This window comes from Dasypus novemcinctus, chromosome 24 (genome assembly GCF_030445035.2).
Source record: "Dasypus novemcinctus isolate mDasNov1 chromosome 24, mDasNov1.1.hap2, whole genome shotgun sequence".
Lineage (NCBI taxonomy): Eukaryota > Metazoa > Chordata > Mammalia > Cingulata > Dasypodidae > Dasypus > Dasypus novemcinctus.
This window is the reverse complement of record NC_080696.1, coordinates 2917961-2937339: the sequence shown is the minus strand read 5'-3', so window position 1 is coordinate 2937339 and position 19379 is coordinate 2917961. Positions and strand designations below refer to the sequence as shown.

Genomic DNA, 19379 nt, shown 5'->3' with positions numbered 1-19379 from the left:
CAGCGAATGAGCGTCTTTCCAGAAGAAAGCCGTTTGGGGTGGTGAGGTGGCCAGCTGTGTTTAAAGATCCAGGTGGGGAATCTGTCCTGTGACACCTGCTCTGCACTAGAGGTTCGTTTTGATGACATGATTGTCTTTTCTAATTCCTTGTCAAGCTTTTGTTTATAGGAACCTGCTCAACTATTTTTTACTCTGAAATTTGTAGCCAAAGCACCTGAGCAAATAGTTTCAGATCATTTTCAGCGTGTGACATTGTCTTCCTCACATGAATCTCCATCTCCTGGTGTGTTTGTCAGGATTCTCCAGAGAAAAAGCCAACGGGTGTGGGGCCGGCACGTCCCCTCATTGAGCTGGCGGCCGAGCCGGGGAGGACTGCCGCCAAGTCCTGAGCCTGCGGGCGGGGAAGGGCACTCCCAGGACAGCCCTCCTGCTCCTCCTGTGATCTCCCATCTGCGGCAGCTTTGGGCCGGTCCATCAAGTACCTCGCAGTAACAGCGAGGCCAGGGCTTGACCAAATAAATCGTTGGACACAATAACCTTGCCAAGTTGACAGAATTAACCAAAAACTTAGTTTGCTTTTGAGCTAAATTGTAAACCATGCCAACCACTTGGAAATGACAAAACCCTTCCTACTTGGGTGCTATAGAGACCACGCACTCCAAGTAGTACAGCCCTCTGTCCAGTACCAAGCTGGCGTCGCCACAGAGCCGTCGGTGCCTAGGCGGGTTCATTTTTGTGCATAATGTCAGCATGAGGTAAACGCATCACGTGGGCACAGTGACCAGGTACCTGCAGTGGCTATTTCTTCCTACGTTATCTGAGGAGCAAGGGAGCTCACTCTGAACTCAAGGTATTTCTTATTTTACATTTAGAAATTTAGGTTTAGGCAAGTGGAAAGAGGTCCTCATCTGCTTGTGTCCACAGGCAGCACATCGTGAAGCAGCTTCTCGTCTCCCTAAGCCCCAAGAAATCCTCAAGGGACTTGAGCTAGCGCCTGCTTTCTGCACATTGACTCAGCGTATAAAAAGCCACGGGCCAGTGTCACGTTGACAGCCTGTACTTCCTGCCCAGGTTCGGACAGGGCTTGTGTTGTCATAGGCTCTGGTCTCTGATTTCTAAAAATGATCAAGAGTTATGGGGAGGGAAACGGACTTGGCCCAGTGGTTAGGGCATCCGTCTACCACATGGAAGGTCCACGGTTCAAACCCCGGGCCTCCTTGACCCGTGTGGAGCTGGCCCATGCGCAGCGCTGATGCGCACAAGGAGTGCCCTGCCATGCAGGGGTGTCCCCCGCGTAGGGGAGCCCCACGCGCAAAGAGTGTGCCCCGTAAGGAGAGCCGCCCAGCTCGAAAGGAAGTGCAGCCTGCCCAGGAATGGCGCCGCCCACACTTCCCGTGCCGCTGACGACAACAGAAGCGGACAAAGAAACAAGAAACAAGACGCAGCAAACAGACACAGAGAACAGACAACCGGGGGAGGGGGGGAATTAAATAAATAAATAAATCTTTTAAAAAAAAAAGTTAATGGGGATAACTTCCCTCTCCTTCTGTGAGGCCAGTATTACGTGACACCAAAACCAGACAAGGACCTACAGGCAAAGAAAACTTCAGGCAAGCACCTCTTAGGAATAGAGGGACAAAAGTCCTCCACAAAATACCAACAAACCAGAGCCAGCAGCAAATAAAAAGGCTTGTATACCTGCCTACGTGAGATTCATCCCAGCAACGCAAGATCGGTTCAGCACAAGGAAATCAATACCATAGACCTTATTAACAGAAAAGGGGCAAAACCACATGATCACCTCAAAAGATAGTGGGGGGAAATTTGACAAAATCCAATGTTCTTTCATGGCAAAAATACTAAACTAGGAATAGATGAGAACTTCCTCAACCTGGTAAGAGCATGAGATCATGTATAGAAAACCTGCGCAATGAGAGAGAATGTATGGAAACTGTATCTGATAAGGGTTTAATATGCAGAATATATAAAGAAATCCTTTAATTCAGCAAGAAAGACAACCCAATTTAAAAAAGGGCAAAAGACTTTAATAGGCATCTCTCCAAAGAAGATACACAAATGGCCATAAAAATAAAGCACATGAGAAGATGCTCGAACTCATTAGCCTCTAAGGAAATGCAAAGCCAAACCACTGAGATACCATTTCACACCCACTAGAATGACTCCTAGTAAAAAAAAAAAAAGGGAAAATTCCCCGTGTTGGAGAGGAAGTGCAGCAGGAGGGACACGCGGTGGTTGCTGGTGGGAATGTAAAATGGTGCCGCCACTGTGGGGACGTTTGGCATCTTCTCAGAAAGTTAAGTGTAGAACTACCATAGGACCTGGCAATCCCACGTCTAAGTTCACGCACAAAAGAGCTGAAGCAGGGCCTGGAGCGGGTGTCACACAGCGATGTGCATAATGGCATTTTCACAGTTGCCAAAAGGTGGAAGCAACCCGAGTGCTGCTCAACTGATGGATGGATAAGCAGAATGAGGTGTATATACACACAATGGAATACTAGTCAGCCTTAGAAAAGGAGTGAAGGTCTGATGCATGTGACGTGGGTGAACCTTGAAGACTCCGTGTCGAGTGAAATAAGCCAGACACAAAAGGACAAATGCTGTATGATCTCATTCGTAAGAAATGATTAGAGTAAGCAAATTCATATCTAGAATATAGGCTATCGGGACAGGGTGGGGGTAGCGGAAAGGGGAGTTAAGGCTTAAAGTGTCTCTTTGGGACAGTGGAAATGTCTTGGCAACAGATGGTGATGAGGGTAGCACAAGGTGGTCACCCTAACAGCCCTGGATTATATACTTGAATACTATTAAAAGGAGGCATTTGAAGTCTATTCTATGTTACTAGAATAGGGAAAAAAGGTTTTTTTTTCTCCTGAGGTACCAGGGGCCGGGGATTGAACCTGGGACCTCATACGAGGGAAGCCCACGCTCAGTCACTGATCCACACTGGCAGCCCTGAGCTGGTTCCTTTGGTTTGTCTTGCTCGCTTGTTTTTAAAGAGGCACCGGGAACTAACCGGGACCTCCCGTGTGGGAAGCAGGCGCTCAACCGCGGGAGGCCCCAGGGAGCCGTGGCCGCTGCCACATCACGAAAACCAGCCTGAGCGCGCCCGTCTGGCCCCGCGAGCACTCCTGCCCCCCTCCAGGCGGGGCGGCTGCGCAGGGCCCGCTCGGCTTCCCGGGTGGTCCGCGCCTTGGCCTCCTGCGGCGCAGGCATCGGCCCACGACCCCCTTGCCAAGCCGGCCTCCCGCAGACGCGACTGGGTGCGGCGCTGGCGCCTGCGGGCCTCGGGGTCCCTGTGCGGGCCGCGGGGACCCCTCAGCCCTGCGCTTGCCTTGCAGCTGTGCGCGGTGTGCCTGGAGGACTTCCGGGCGCGGGACGAGCTGGGCATCTGCCCCTGCAAGCACGCCTTCCACAGGAAGTGAGTACGCCCCCCTGCCGCTCCTGGAGCCCCTGGCCCCCGCGCCCCTGCTCGCGGGCGGCCCTGTTCCCGGGAAGCTGGGGGGCGCGGGCGGGCGGGGGCAGGGCGGGGGCGCGGCTGACGCCCCTCGGGTCCCGCCCGGCAGGTGCCTGATCAAGTGGCTGGAGGTGCGGAAGGTGTGCCCGCTCTGCAACATGCCCGTCCTGCAGCTGGCGCAGCTGCACAGCAAGCAGGCCCGCGGGCCCCCGCAGGGCCCCCTCCCCGGGGCGGAGAACGTCGTGTAGCCGGGGCGGCCGGCGCCCCCCAGGACTCGGCGCGGAGGCGGGAGGCCGCGCCTGGGCTTGACCGCGGGGCAGAGGGGACCGGGGAGCGCGGCGTGCGGGGCGGGGGCGCCGAGGGGCTGAGCGGCCGCAGCGCACGGCCCGGGCCTTGGGCGCAGCCGCGCTCACCTCCTGCGGCCGAGGCCCGCCGCCCCCCGCTGCCCTCTGCTCGGAAGAAGCGGCTGGACTCGGGCCGCGCAGACGCCCCGGCCCCGCTGTGAACAGGTGCAGGAGGCGCGCGCGGGCCGTTGCGGGTGCCCTCGGCGTCTGAACGTCGCTGCCCGCAGACTGCGCGGCGCTGAGCCCGCCCTGCCCGCCGGGACCCCCGGCTGCTGCGCTCTCCACGGCCGCCTTCCGCGGGGCCACCTTGTCCCGCTCTGCCGCGGGCGTGAGCGGGAGGAGCGCCCACCTGGGAACGGACTGCGCGTCCCACGGGCACGGAGGCGCCTTGCAGCTCGGGCCTGGATGGCTCTGGGAAGTTCTGGAACTCGCCCTGCACCGGCCTGGACGGGGAGGGGACTCCGGTCCCTGGTCACGGGCGGGGGCGGGCGGGGGCGGGCGGGAGGCTCTGCCTCTGGCTGGATGGAACCTGCGGTCCCAGTAGCTCCCGGGGGCAGCACGTGGCACGCCTCCTCGCCGCGCGTGTTCTCTCCTTGTGGCACGATAGTCGACGCTGCCCGACGGCCCCAGTGCGCGCCTTCCAGCGGCTCCGGTCAAGGGCAGGCCTGAGGCTGCGCCCGCGGCTGCCCCGGCAGGGCCTCGGACACCTCTCGGGCCTTCAGCAAGGATTTCTCCGCTTCGAGGAGGAATTCTCGAGCTCCGTCCTGCCAAGCGTTTCAGCTCAGCTCTACGGGGCGTCACCTTCGGGTGCCAGGCAGGCCGCCCCGCTGGTGAGCGCTGCAGGCACCCTGGCCCGCCAGCGTGGCTCGGGGCCGGTGCGCGTGGGGTCCCCCGCAAACGCCCGGGCGGCGGTGCTGTGCTCCCACCGCTCCTCCCCCCGGCCCGGCAACTCGGTAGCGTCCCTCCGTGTGCTCCTGCTGCCTGGAGTCCCCCGGCCCGACCCGTGCCGCGCCCAGAAGTGTATGCCAACGACCAGGCTAATCCTGACCAAAACCGGGGTTTTCTGGGGGAAGGACGGGATTTACTCTTCCCAGCTTTCTAAGGAGTCAGCTCCCTTGGTAGTCGTGGCTCGGGTTCAAACCCCACAGTGAGGCCAAGGAGGCTACCCTTGCCACCGTCTTGCAAGTGGCAGGTGTCCTTTCAGTGTAGACAGTCGGGGACATTGCTGTGCTCCGAGGCCACTGGCTGGTGACAAGGTGACTGTTGTTCTCCAGCTCCAGGCGACGTGCCTCACGTCCCTGCGGACATGGCACACCCCGGCTGGCACCTGCGGCTGTGCTCACCTGCTTTTAGGCGCAGGGAGCAGAGGCAGCACCTTCCCCCGCTGCAGTGATGCCTGCCTGGGTCTGGGACTGGCAGGGACAGGCTGGAGATGGGGCAAGACCCCCGAGGCCAGAGGGAGCAGGTGGCCAGCAGGGAAGGGCTGGGGGGGACACTTGCACACCCGCTGGGCACCTGGGTGCGCTCCGTGGCTGCTCTTGCCCTTCCGCGCCACTGCAGTGACCACAGTGTGCGCTGCCCTGGAGGCTTCGAGAATTGCTTTTCGCAAGACCCGTAGGCAGGGAGGCCTCTGGAGCCCGGTGCTCCTCGCAGGCCTGTGGCTGGACCCCCCCAGGTGGCTCACCAGCCCCACATCCCTGCACCCCATTCCCAGCTAGCCCAGCCCCTCGTCCTCCGTGCACTTGCCGCTGCCCCCGCGGGCACAGGCGAGCACAAGCAGGCGCTCCTCTTAACGTGGTCTGGGCGAGTCTAGCCAGAAGCACGCTTGTGTCTGCGTGCCAGTAGCCTGCCCAAGGCAGACCCGCAAGAGATCAGCCCAGAAGGGGGACATCTTTTCAAGCACATTCCCTTTGAATAAGGCCTATTTTTACTTGGTTGCAACATTCTGGAATTGTTTTCTGTAGGAACCAGAAACCGCAGTCAACCCTGCCCTCGCCCCAGGTGCCCAGTGGTAGGAGAGCCACCTAGGCTGTGGCCTGTCTCGACCAGTTCCGGAGGGGCCAGGAGCCCACTCGACAGGTGCTGCCGCCGCCGCGGCCCCTGGGCGGCCCCTGGGCAGCCCCGGGGTGAGGCAGGAGGGCGGGGGCAGCTGAGGCCAAAGGGGGGCCGCTCCCTCCGTGCAGCCGGTGGATGTGCCCCCTTGGCTGCCCGCACTTGTTAAAAACGCCTCTGCATCATCTCCCCCCCATTTTGTTTTGCATTTGGCCATAGAACTTGCCAAGAGTGGTTTCTTCTAACGTCAGTCACTGCTGCCCATGAAAGTCTCTTCCTCCCACTGGGGCGGGGAGGGGGCCTGGCTCCGGCCTCTCCCAGCAGCCGCCTCACCCGCCTGGGGTACCTGCCCCCCAAGAGCAACAGACCAAGCCTTCCCCGGGTCAAGAGGGTTTTTAAAGTCCGTCACGTGTTGGATGTTTCGTCCTGGGTTAGGGCCGCCGCTTTTAACTGTCCTTCTTGAGTAAAGGGATGGCCGTGTCCTGATGCCTAGTCCTCGTGACTAGGGCGGTGGCTAGCCCTGCAGAGGCCTGCTCTGCAGTAAACTGGTCAGTGGAGGAGCCCGTGCACCACGGGACGGTAGTGGTTTTTGGAGTGAGACTACCAGAAGGGAAATAGAGGGGCTCTTTTGGCGAGTGCTACCTTTCCAGTTCCGCTGGGGAGCCCAAATCCAGGCAAGACGCAGCACCCTGCCTGCTCCTGTGGGCGCCAGGCCCTGTCCCCAGAAGCCCTGAGGCCCGGCTGGCCCCTCGCCGGCCCCTGCCCTGCCCGGCCCCGCCCTGGCTGGAGCGGCCTCTTCCTGGAGCGTCCCGGTCACGGGCCTCTCGGTCCTCACGACCCTTGTCAGGAGGTGGCACCTGCACCTCAGCCTCGCAGCAGCCCGTGGGGGTTCAGTCGCAGCTAGGGAGTCGCTCCCTCCAGAAAGGTTTATGAAGCGCTGAGCCTCAGGTTTCATAGACGTGTTTGTACACTAAGAATTCTGCAGCAGAATATTTTTAAACATTCGCAATTTTTTGTAAGCTATATTTTTATATATTTAATTGCCATTTAAAATTCTAATGCGTTTTTTGCCTAATCATTCTGTTGAAAATAAAACATGGCATGTAATTGACAAACATGTAAATAAAAAGCAAATTTTGAAACAACTTCATGTCAAGAATGAACCTTCAACTCGGCGCCTCTGGCCACCCACACCCCACTTGGGCATGAACTGGAAACTCGGGGGTCCTCCGTGACGGGCCTACATGGCCCGGCGTGGACAGCGTGTGGGGAAGTGGCCTGGAGACCCGTGCAGGCCCACCCCTCTGGCCTCAGCCCCCATGTGAGCAGCAGTGCTCGGGACCCAAAGTAGCAGGACGAGGCCCCTCCAGAGCACCCACCCCACCCATCCTGCACAGGTGCCACTACGCCGCTGTTCCCACCCACGTCGGAGGCAGGGCTGGCAGCGCTGGCAGCGCTGCCCCTTAGGGCTGGGGAACTGACGCCCAGCCCCCCCCTGCTGGAAGGCCAGGGAAGCACAGCCGCGGGGAGCTGAAAAACGGCTCTTGGGCATCTTGCCTGCCCCGGCCCCAGGGCCCTGGGGGTCTCTGACCTGCCTTGGCTGGGAAACACTGACAAACCCAGTGTCAAAGAAGAGCTTTAACACAAACCTGGCCAACAAAAAAATCTTCCACAAGAAAGAAGCCAGTCTTCAAAATAAAGCCATTAAGATAATCAACTGCCTGGATATCAGCAAAAAATTACAAGCTGAACTAAGAACAGGAAGATCTGGCCCAAAGGAACAAAGTAATAAGTTGAAGGAGATACAGCATTTGGAACTAATCAAAGATGTTCAAAGGAATCTCCTAAGTCAACTCAAGGACATAATATGGCTAAAAAGAGTATTAAGATGACAATGGTGGAGCATAAAGAATCTGAAAGCATGCAGAGGAAAGTACCAGATCTTACGGAAATGAAAAGCACAACAGACAACACTAAAAATGCATCAGAGCCTGAGACAGATTTGAACAGGCAGAAGGCAGACCAGCGAGCTAGAAGAAAGGCCACCTGAAACCAAACAGAAGAGTGGAAAAAAGTGAGCTGTGGTTCAGAATAGAGTCACAGCACAAAGCACACATGTGTCACAGCTGTCACAGAAGGGAAAGGGCAGAAATCATACTTGAATACTTGCAGAAACATTGGCCAAAAATTTCCCACCTCTTTTGAAAGACATAAATATACTTGTCCAACAAGTGCAACGTATTCAAAACAGAATAAATCCAAACAGACCTACTCCAAGACATAATCAGACAGTCAAATGCCAAAGAATTCTCAAAGCAGCAAGAAAAAATGCAATGCCTCAAATAAAAGGGATATCCAATAAGTAAGTGATTTCTCATCAGAAGCCAAGGAGGCAAAAGGCAGTGGAATGATATATTTAAGGTACTGAGAGAAAAACTGCCAGCCAAAAATTCTCTCTCCAGCAAAAGTTATTCAGAAATGAGGACGAGTATAAAATATTCACAGAAAAACAGAAGCTGAGAGCCTGCTAATGAGACCTGCCCTTCAAGAAATACTAACGGGGATTCTGCGAGCTGCGAGGGAAAGACGAGGGAGGCTTGGAGGAGTGGAGAAGTGAAGGTTATCAGGAAGGGTGGAAGGGTGAGACAAAAAGGCAGGCCACGGTGCAATGGGTCAAGTAAGTAGTCATCCCTCTCCATCACGGGGTTAGGCGCGTGGCACCCCACGATCTGGAACAGCCCCATGTACTTTTTGGTCCTCCACACCAGAGTTGTCCAGGATTTTCTTTCTCTGTGGAGGACCAGGCCCTCGGCCTGGCCCTCCACATCCCCAAGCTCCCCACGAGGGAAGGGTTTTCTGACCACTTCTGCTACGTCGGGCCCAAGGGTGCTCATCTCACCAGCGGGTTGGCTTTCCCCCTGGTCTCCCACCGCTTGCTTGAGACTTCTTCCTGATGTCCTCACGTGAACCTTCTCTGGGCCTCTCCCCATTCCTGCCCACCAAAGGGGCTTCTGCCTTCCTGGGCTCAGGGTCCCCTCCTCTCCCACTCCCCGTTGTCCTGAAACACCCCCTCCCTTCTGACTCCCTTTACCCTGCTCAGACCCCTCCGGCTCCCTACCCCCGCCCTCTCACCTCTCCCTCTCCTAGGCTGGGAAGGATGATTATTCGCCACCCCCACTTCACCCATCCTGGCTGTTGCTTTTTTTTTTTTAAGAGTTTATTTATCCCACCGCCCCTTACTGCTCGTGCTCCCTGACTGCTCTCTGTCCATTCGCTGCGCGTTCCCGTGTCTGCTTGTCTTCTCATCTCCTTATGAGGCATCAGGAACTGATCCCGGGACCTGTTAGAGCAAAGCATTCTGTCGCTTCAGCCACCTCAGCTCCCTGATTTGCTGTGTCTCTTTCCTGTTGTGTCATCTTACTACATCAACTCTCCATGTGGCCCGCTTGCCTTTAATAGGAGGCCCCAGGAATTGAACCCACAACCTCCTATATGGTAGGCAGGAGCCCAATCGCTTGAGTCACATCTGCTTCCCTGTTTAATTTCTTATGCCGACCCATGATACATCAACACTGTGATGGGAAAGGTCACAGTGTGGAAGGGAAAACTGTGTGGCCTTTACAGTAATAACAGTGTTAACGGGTTAAACTCCCTGGTCAAAAGAAACAGAGTAGCAAAATGGATAACAATTTTTATTCATCTATATGCTGTCTGCAGGAGACTCACCTGAAACCCAAGGAAAATGAAAGCCTGGAAAAAAGATACACAAAAACAATAAGCAAAAAAGAGCTCAGGGTAGCTACACTATTGTCAGACAAAATAGATCTTAAATGCAAAAATCATGAACAAAGAACATTATAAATTAAAAAGGACAATCCACCAAGAAATAACCATAAGCATTTTTGCACCTAATAACCAGGGTGCTCCAAAACAGCACTGGCAAACTGGAGCGAGCTACCTCAAGGTAACGAGACTTGAATACACCTCTCGCCGTAGGACACGTGGAGGACCCACAGGGTAGCCGTCTCCTCTGCAGCGCCTCCTCTGCCCCTGACTGTTGTCACCACGCTGCACCGTGGGTCTTCCCTGTGCCCACCCACGTGCACGTTACGCCCAGGTCTCTATTTCTCACCCTAATACCCAGCTGCCTACTTGGTATCTCAAAACCAGAAGGTTCAAAAGCAGGCCAGCACCCCCTGCACGGGCGCCCTCTTAGCCCCCATCCCGCCTGGCCCCCACCCCCAACCCTCCTCTCCACTGCCTGTCACGCCACTGCCCTTCCTCCCCGAGACCAGGACCCCAACTCCCCACCGGGCTCCCTCCCTCCAGTCAGGTGGAGTGGCCTAACTGCCAGGTGGAGGGAGCTGGAGGGAAGAGCTGCCATGACGGCACCGTGGTGGAGGCCGGGGGTGGCAGTGGTGCCTAGAAGACAGTGAGATGACAAACCAAATGCAGGTGCCTGGAGGTTTAGGGAGAGCACCTTGGAGACGTCCAAGTGCAGAAACAAGGAGGCAGCCTCTCGGGGCCGGAGCTCGGAGGCGAGGGCTGGCCCGGGGATGCCACCTGGGAAACCAGTCAAGGATGGTGCTTGTGGCCGCTGCGGGTGACACAGGATTGAGCCTGAGGCAGAAGGGGAAGCAGGAAGGGTCTGCGGTGCTGGCCACTACAGGAAGGTGCAGTGTGCGCTGCTCACCGCGCGCGGCTCAGGGGGGAGCTGGGGAGAACCCCGCCTCGCAGGCAGGCAGCTTCAGGAGCGGAAGGGAGGCGGCAGGTCCACGAGGAGGGAGGCGAGCTCTGCAAAGGGCAGCTGGCGGATTCGGAGCTCCAGCACTGAGGTCAGTTCATGCTGTTTCCGGTTTGATGGGGCAGGTTTTCTCCTCGGGGCTCGTTCTTGGTTCAGATGTGGACTAAGAGCACCGATCGGCGGGAACGCATTTGGCACAACACACCGGCCACGTGAGCGCAGGGAGAGGCGGCTCTGCAGCAGAGGGGCTCACCGTCTGTTTTCTTGGTGAGCGTGGACACAGACTGCGCCAAGGGAGCGGGAGGAGGTCCCGTGTCATGAGGGACTGGGGGGGGGGGACAGTCCTGCGGTGGGCGTGGCACAGAGGGGCCTCAGCAGGTGGAGGCGGCAGGGGAGGGAGGGAGGAGGGCGGGGATGCCCCAGGGGCTCAAGCGTGGGCAGGAGCGCTGCGAGGGGCCGCAGCTGAGGAGACACGGCCGCCCTCCAGGTCCATGGGGCGCGCGCCAAAGAACAAGCGTGGGAGAGACGGCACCCAGGCCCACCCACGCCCCACACCCCCGTGGCCCTCCCCAGGGGGGGCCACAGAGGCACAGGAATCTGAGGGATGGAGCCAGCGGCAAGGGGTCCCTCACCCCACCCAGCCCAGGAAGTACAAAGGAGGCCCTGAGGGGCTCGCATCCCTTGGCCCACACCCCTCCCTGCCACCCCATGACCCCACTGCGCCCTTTCCGACCCTCCGGTCCCCCCACCTGTGGCCAGGGCCACCTGAGGATACAGCCTTGGGGTTCCCCTCCCAGCCACAGTCCACCAGCCAGTACGTGAAGATACAAAAAGGGGCAGTACCCGGCACTGTCCCTGCTCCCCAGCAATCTTGTGGCAGAGCAGCCCTCAGGCAGGTCCCCAGGCCCTGGAGGGTGGCAGACGGCAGGGGACACCGGGACCCAGGGCCAAGAAGCCCCGCCCCGTGTCCCGATCTAATCACCTAGCAACTCCAGTCCAGTTCCTGCCCGGCCTGAAAGAGCAGCAGGTGCTCCCTGGACCCGAGATCCTCCGGCCGTGCTGACATGGCTTCCCGACTCAGATGCCGTCGGTAACTCCCACAGGCTGCAGCCTACCCGTCGAAACCTGTTCTGTGTCAAGTTTCAGGTACAGCATTAACCTCCCCAGTTAAATGTGAGGAACCCTGAGATAAAACAGGTCTTTCAACACATCACACGAAGGCAGAATGCAAACCTGTAATGCACAGATGATTCTTGAAGGCCACATGGACACAACTGTGATTAGGTTGTAACAGCGTAGCCTGCGTCACATGCGGCAACTTCAAGCAACACAAAACCACAGGGAGTGACGCTGAGCTCTCATTGCTACACAGTGGGCTTAACAGTGCTACACTGAAGAGAAACCTAAATACAGCAAATCCTCACTGCATCGGGCATGGTCCACTTTTGTTGTTGTTGTTTAGTAAATCTTTTCCCTTACTGGTTATTAGTTTACGCTGAAGTATTAAGGATTTATCTTGACAACTTCAAAAAACATGCTTGTCCTTTCTCACTTTGATTTGGGAAGTGACGATCATAGAACTGAATACGTCTCTTAAAACCAGAAGTCCACAGGTCCCCTTGTGGGAGGTTCCAGGACCCCTCCCCAGGTAACGGTCAGGGCATCTTCAGCAGCTCGAGGAGGGCTCCGACTGCTCCAAAGTAACCCTGGGGAGAAAGGACAGTTTCCCTTAGACGTGTTTAACTGCCACGTGCACCATCACCATGAGAGCCGACCCCGCCCGGGTGCCTGCGCACCCACGGGAGGCCCCGCGGAGCTCGTGGGCTGGGGGCAGGACCACGCTCGGCACGCAGACCGACGCGGGAGGCAGGGCCCTCCAGGAGCCCATCAGGGGGTCCGCGTGCCCACTGGGAGCTCGTGAGGGGCGGCATCTGGGCCAACCTGGAACAGCGGAGGCAAGGAGGGCGAAGGCAAGATGGGGTGTGAAGCCCAGGGGAAGGAGGCAAGCCAGGGCCCTGCCGGGGCTGGGGTGGAAGGGACTCAAGCCTCACCTGAGACAAGGAGGGCAGGAGGCAGGGCTCAGTGCCTCCCCGCCTTCTGGGGAGGCCATCCCGGGGATGGGGACGTAGGAGCCAGGAGGGGGCTCTAGGCAGGATGTGGACTGGCGGCCGAGGCCCTGGGCCTGCACCTGCAGTGCCTGGGTGCTTGGGCCAGAGCCGGGCAGGTGGGACAAAAGAGGAAGAGCTGTAGACGGGAAGCTCCTGAGGGGAGGGCACAGGCCGAGCCAGGGGCAGCAGCTGCTGGAGGACAAGTGCCATGCCAGCTCCAGAAGTAGCCAGCAAGGCCAAGTACCAAAAGAGCAAACCAGCCATCACACCTTAAGACAAGACCACACGGGCAGAAAGAGACGCCAGCAGCATGAGGACAGAACCCGACGAAGACAGCATCCGTCAAGGCCAAGCATGAGCTCAAGAACGGAAGTATTTAAGAACAACAAAAGTGTCTGAACAAATGTTTTTCTGGCTTTTAAACTACTGGGTCAAACATCCCACTCCCTGGGAAACGGACTTTGGCCCAGTGGTTAGGGCGTCCGTCTACCATATGGGAGGTCCGCGGTTCAAGCCCCGGGCCTCCTCGACCCGTGTGGAGCTGGCCATGCGCAGCGCTGATGCACGCAAGGAGTGCCCTGCCACGCAGGGGTCTCCCCTGCGTGGGGGAGCCCCACGCGCAAGGAGTGTGCCCCATAAGGAGAGCCGCCCAGCGTGAAAAGAAAGTGCAGCCTGCCCAGGAATGGCGCCGCCCACACTTCCTGTGCCGCTGACGACAACAGAAGCGGACAAAGAAACAAGACACAACAAATAGACACCAAGAACAGACAACCAGGGGAAGGGGGGAAATTAAATAAATAAATAAATCTTTAAAAAAAAAAAAATCCCACTCCCTTAAAAACAGAGGAAGTTAATGAGCATCTCCAGCTTTTTCTTTTCCTTTTTTTTTGATGATGCCTGCACTATCAGAGTACTCTAACATTCTCTCTTCTTGTTTGGCACACAACCATGCACAACACCTTTTTATTATTTCCTAAGTGTTGTACTATAAAGATCAAATTACTAGTGTGTTTCTGCAGCTCAAAAATAAAGAGAATAAGCAAAGAAAGGAAAAGAAAAAACAAAACAAAACACTGGGCCAGGTGCCAGACACCCTTAAAGCCAGTTTTACTGCTGGTTTTATTTTCTTTGTATGTTAGAAACATTTATTTAACTTGTTTGTGTTTGAAGTAAAAAATTTCCAAAATGTATGCTCAACAATAGTCATTAAAATGTTTGCAACATGAAAAAATAAAATAAGACTGAACAAGGAGTATGGGAATGTCCTGAAAGACTTGCCCGTGGGGTTAGAAGAACATACAAGTCTCCAGTGTCTCGTACCGCCCAGGCTACCTTTCGAGAGAAGCTTCCCCAAGAACCGGTGAGCATGACCAAGCACAGAGGCGGCAGCCTGCGCTGCCCACCCCTCCCAGCGCCGTGCGCAGAGGCGCCTGAGGCCACACGATTGACAAGGGGCCAACTCTGCAGCGCTCAGGAAGCCCCAGTGCCAGCCTGCACGGATCCAAGGGCACTTGTTTTAGTATTTAGCTATGCATATTGTTTGGGTTCGTTTTCTGTATCTGCATTTTATTTTACAATTAAAAAACAAAAGTCTGTTAATCACTGTATCATTTCCACTGAAGACCCAGCACTTACTTATCAAGGGTAAGATAAAACGGGTCATCATCAACTAGGAAGTATTAAGATAAGAACAGCAAAGGATGAAATGAGAAGACTTGAGCTTTCACAACAGGAGTTACACTGACTTTAGTAGGAGAGCAGTTCTGAGACCATTTCTAAAATACTCAAAGTCCCCCAAATGCAGAGAGATCCACGCTGGTGAGATGCGAGGCCTGAATGCAAACGGAAGCCCCAGAACAGAGGGCCAGGCTACCCAGAAGGAGCAGTCAGTAGGCAACAGGAGTAACCAATGCAGAGATTTCCTAAGGAGTCGATGACTCTCATGATATGAAGACATTTGAAAAAAAGGGTTAACCTAAGAAACTAATTGCTGAATGTTCTGCCTAGGAAAACACTCAGCGAGAGGCAGAAATTAAGCAAGAGGATAGTTAAAACTAAAATAGAGCAATTATTTTCAAATCAGATTAACAGGTTTCTTTTTATCCTGACATAAAGCAAATAAAACAGGTCAAAGACTACAAAAAGCAAGAGTATATTTAAGACTTTATAAGAAACTTAATGATATTTCAGTACCAATTTATTAATGAGAACATGAGAAGTCAAATAAAAAAAAGGTTCAATGACTTAAAATTCAAGTATTTCAATATGGGGAATTTGTGTACTTTGGATTTTTAACTATGAATTTAAGCAACTTAAAAGGAAAAAGTAACCTCCATAGCATTTCAAATCCTACTTTACCTTGCCAATTCATATAAACACCTAAAATAAACAAGTACACACAATCCTGGAAAACGGTCATGACAACACTAACTAAAATCCGAGATGTGAGGGAGTTCAAGTGCCCACCAACCCAGGAGGCCAGAGGAGGGGCCTCCCAGCTCTGGTCCTACTTTTGCCCCAAACAGAAAAACGGAAGGGAAGTACCAGTGTATGCTATGAGGTCCAGCAATTTTATTATCCTTTAGCATTCTGTTGTTTCTAATCTGTCTACATGACAGTGTGAACAGTGTGGTTTATTCCTGAAATGTTTCTTACTGAGCAATTTGTTTTCATAATATTCATTTAAATAAATGGCATATAAACTATATCAATACATAAAAACTGACATCAAAAACTGAAAAAAGGAGTGGATGTGGCTCAAGCAGTTAAGTGCCTACTTCCCACATGGAAGATCCCGGGTTCGGTTCCCAGTGTCTCCTAAAAACAAGGACAAACAACAAACAAAGAAATGAAGAAACCATTTAGGGGAGCCAATGTGGCTCAGAGGCTGAGTGCCGGCTTCCCACATACAAAGCCCCGGTTCAATCCCCAGCCCTGGTATTCACAGGGGAAAAAACTGGAAAGAAAGTAAAACCCAAAAGAGTAAGGGCAAATAGGAAAAACATAAAGGATTCAGGAAAGAATATAGCATCAGAAACAGTTATATATTTGTCAAGATTTTTTTTTCTTTAAAAATTGCTTAAGCTCACAAATTAACAAAACACTTGCCTTGCATTAAATCAGGTAAGAAATGGCTTTTTAAACATTACAATCAAAGTTAAGCCCCACATTATACACTTACAATAATAAAACAGAAGTATTGCAGTGCACTTTGCCTCTATTTCAAACCAAATTCCACAGCAGTGTGAATTTATGCCCGTTGTGAACATAACATTTCGCAGGAAATAAGTTAGCTTACCTCATGTTCCGAAAAAAGTGCTTTCAACTGCCCCTTGGACCAATAATCCAAAGCATATGCCAAAAGCCGCATGGCGATCGTATTAATTCTCAAGAAATTTCCAACAAATACCACCTGGTTAATGTTCTGAGCACATGAAAACAAAGGCAGTTAGTTTTCATCTTAATTTCTGTTCTCTCCTAAAAGCTATCCCAAACAGAGCACCATGCAAACCGTTTTTAGCAGCATCTTGACTGCTAATCAAATAAAACGTATTTATATTTAATACAATTGGTCCAAGGGCTCCTAAGGGACAAAAGACTTTGGCCCCCATTTCAAACAATGCCAGAAAATGTCATAGGAGAAAACAGAGTAGGAAAAACATTTGTATTAAATGTGACAAACAGTACCTACTATTAAACTAAAAGTTCTATACGGGTTAGTAAGAAAATAGTGAAGTCACAATTCAAATAAACAGAGAAAGTGGTATGAATAGGCAAACTATACAAGGAACATAATAGGTGGAAAAAATTCAACCTTAGTGATCAAAGAAAGCAAAATTTTAGACCCATATGTTAGCAAAACAACTGAAATTCAACCCCTAACACTGGTAAAATTGTGGCAGAAATGACCCCTTCCTCACGGCTAGAGAGGATGTAAACCAGTTCAACAGCCTGTCTACAAAACATTGTGAGAACAAGACCCACAAGCCCTAAGAGCTCATTTCCAAATGAATAAATTCAACTAAAAACCAGCATCATGTTTAAAAATGCTTACTGCATAGTTCTCAGCAAACAAATGCCCAGAATTAGGCCAAAGGTTTATAGCATTTAAAAAACTTAAATATACACCCATAAAATAAATAAGTAAAAAATGTAAAACAGTATATTCATCAACTGAAATTTATATATCTTAAAATATATAAGGGAGGGAAACATGCAATAAAGGTAAAAGTAGAGTGAAGATAATTGAATTTGTTATTACTTGACGTTGATAGTGGCTTTTAGATTAATAATGAGACAAAAAACCATGTGGTACCTTATGAAGTTTTCCTTTTTCATAAGCCACATGCCTGCATTATTTAAAGGAATAGCTGTAAATGAAAAGCGCCGATGCTGCACCCGCTGGAGCCCAGGTCCTCCTTCCCCAGGGAAGCCGGTTCTCAGCTCTTTCATAGCCCTGTACAATGCTGCTTGACCTGAATGCTACAAGGCAGCACTGTAAAGAAGCTGAAAGCACCGAGCAGCAGCTCTGCCGAGGATGGCGCCCCTCTGCCTGCTCCGGCTCCTCCCAGCTTTGCTGACTTCCTCGGGATCCCTTGGAGCTGCACAGCGAGCAGGTGGTCCTGGCAGCATTGTGACCTGGTACCACCACCTAGCAGTCCCACCTAAAACACTGGCTACCTCTCCTCAAAAGATGTTATTTCACGTCTAAACAGCTGCAGTGGTTTATCTTCAGTATGACCAAAAAAGTGAGTTAAGGTTGACTGATATTTGAAGAATTTTAACCTCACAATGAAACAAAACCCATGCAATACGACTATACTTAGGCACAGTTCTGAGAAAAGAAGAGACACGGCCCACAAGCGGGGCCCACAAGCGGGGCCCACAAGCGGGGCCCACTCGGCGAGGCCGCACTTTCCTGGGGCAGGAGGAAAGCCCGTGGCCTACCTCGCTGAGGGCGCACAGCCTCGCCAGGGAGCCGATGTTGTTAGTGATGGTGATCAGAGTCGCTCTGGCGAGGTCCTCTTTACTCACAGCCTCTTGCTTCTCCTTGCTCATCATGTTTCCAAAGCTATGATGGGGAAAAAACAAACATATATCCCTTTGCTAACCAAAGACAACCCAACCCAACAGATGCTGAATGTGACTTTACTAAGATAAAACTGTTAGGCAACACTGTTCAGATTTCAAACTCTATTATACAACAACAGAGCATCTGCTCAGAGAGAAATGCAGCTTCCAGAGCAGCTGGGTGTTCTGGGGTTTCCACTGAAGTCTAGCTTTGGTACCAGAGAGCTGCACATTCAACTGGGATCCCACATACAGCAACACTACTCCCTCTGTGGCCAGGGACGTGCCCAGCTGCATCGCTGTTCCACGCAGGTCATCTCTGGTCAACTACTGCATCAAAGCAAGTAAAGCACCAGCAGCAAGTCCCACAGGGAGCTACTAAGAGTTTCAGAATTCCTTAGAAAATGAAGTACTTCAGGGTACTGGACCAGGAGAACTGCTACATTAACAAGCAGGACCAGAACACACTCCCAGCCAATGGGAACAGAAGTGTGTCATCACCAACAAAGGAATAGCACAGAGAAAATGAAATCCTCGGTACTTACAAAGTATCTAAAATTTGTAAACAAGCCTGCAAATATAAATGCCCCTATTAATAAAAGCCATGTGCCCCATAGTATGCAAGCAAAGAGTAATACAGATTTTAAATGTTAAATTTAAGCCCCAAACTTCCCCTGGTAACTACAAAGAAAATATCGGAGAATATGCAAGTTCAGAGAGAGAAATCAGAGTATGGGGGTCAGGGGGGGTTAATGCAAAGTGGGTATAGGGTTTCTGTTTGGGGAGATGGAAAAGTTTCCGTAATGGAAGGTGGCGAGGGTGCCACGACACAGGGAACGTCATCGCACTGGGTGGTGTGCTTGGCGGGGGGTGAGATGGGCAAGTGCATGCTGCACATACGTTCCCACAATTTAAAAACAAAGAGTAACTAAAGAAACAATGACAAAGGCAATACATGATCCTGAATGGAATCTAACAATGGAGAAGAGAAGGTTCAAAGGATGTGAGATATATTGAAAAAAATGGAATATAGACCGTAAGGTTTACATCCGTGTTCAATTTCTTCACCTTGACAAATGCACTTAAATGAATACCCCTGTTCTTAGGAAATGTACATGGCAGTATTATGGGTTCAAGCAGCATGATCTGTATAATCTACATTCAAGTATTAAGAAAACAACACACGCAGATAACAGAAAGACTGACAGAATGACGAGAGACAACTAGAATGATACGCCAAATATGGGAAAATGTTAAAATTGGGCTCTCTGGGGATCTGGGAGCACAGGGGTATGGAGGAGTTTTCGGTAAGGGATTTGTGTGTTTTTTAAATTGTCCTGTGAGTTTGAAAAATATTTCAAAATAAAAAGTTAAAAAAAAAAAAGTGCCCCAAGTAAAAAGAAAATCAATTGTATTTCTGCACACGAGCAACAAACATCCAAAAATGAAATTAAAAAAAAAAATTCCATTTACAATAACATCAAAAAGAAATAAAAAGCTTAGGAAAATATTTACCAAAAAAAGAGGTAACTCTTATACACGGAAAAGTACAAAACGTTCAATGAGAAAAGACCTGAATAAAGG

General features: G+C 52.3%; 2 protein-coding genes across 3 annotated transcripts in view; one reads left to right on the top strand and one right to left on the bottom strand.

Annotated features, from left to right (window-relative positions):
• Nucleotides 1–7018, top strand: part of RNF24 (ring finger protein 24) — a 74908-nt gene extending 67890 nt beyond the window's left edge. For both annotated transcript variants that reach the window (XM_004463797.5, XM_004463796.5), the window contains 2 exons: nucleotides 3362–3441; nucleotides 3587–7018. In XM_004463797.5, the coding sequence (XP_004463854.1) occupies nucleotides 3362–3441; nucleotides 3587–3725 (219 nt within the window). In that variant the 3' untranslated portion in view covers nucleotides 3726–7018. The remainder of the gene's footprint in view (nucleotides 1–3361; nucleotides 3442–3586) is intronic.
• A 2534-nt stretch (nucleotides 7019–9552) lies between these two features.
• Nucleotides 9553–19379, bottom strand: part of PANK2 (pantothenate kinase 2) — a 34089-nt gene continuing 24262 nt past the window's right edge. Inside the window, exons 5-7 of the mRNA XM_058287508.2 lie at nucleotides 17673–17796; nucleotides 16024–16149; nucleotides 9553–12323 (exon numbers count right to left, since the gene is read on the bottom strand). Coding sequence (XP_058143491.2) covers nucleotides 12273–12323; nucleotides 16024–16149; nucleotides 17673–17796 — 301 coding nt within the window. The 3' untranslated portion in view covers nucleotides 9553–12272. The remainder of the gene's footprint in view (nucleotides 12324–16023; nucleotides 16150–17672; nucleotides 17797–19379) is intronic.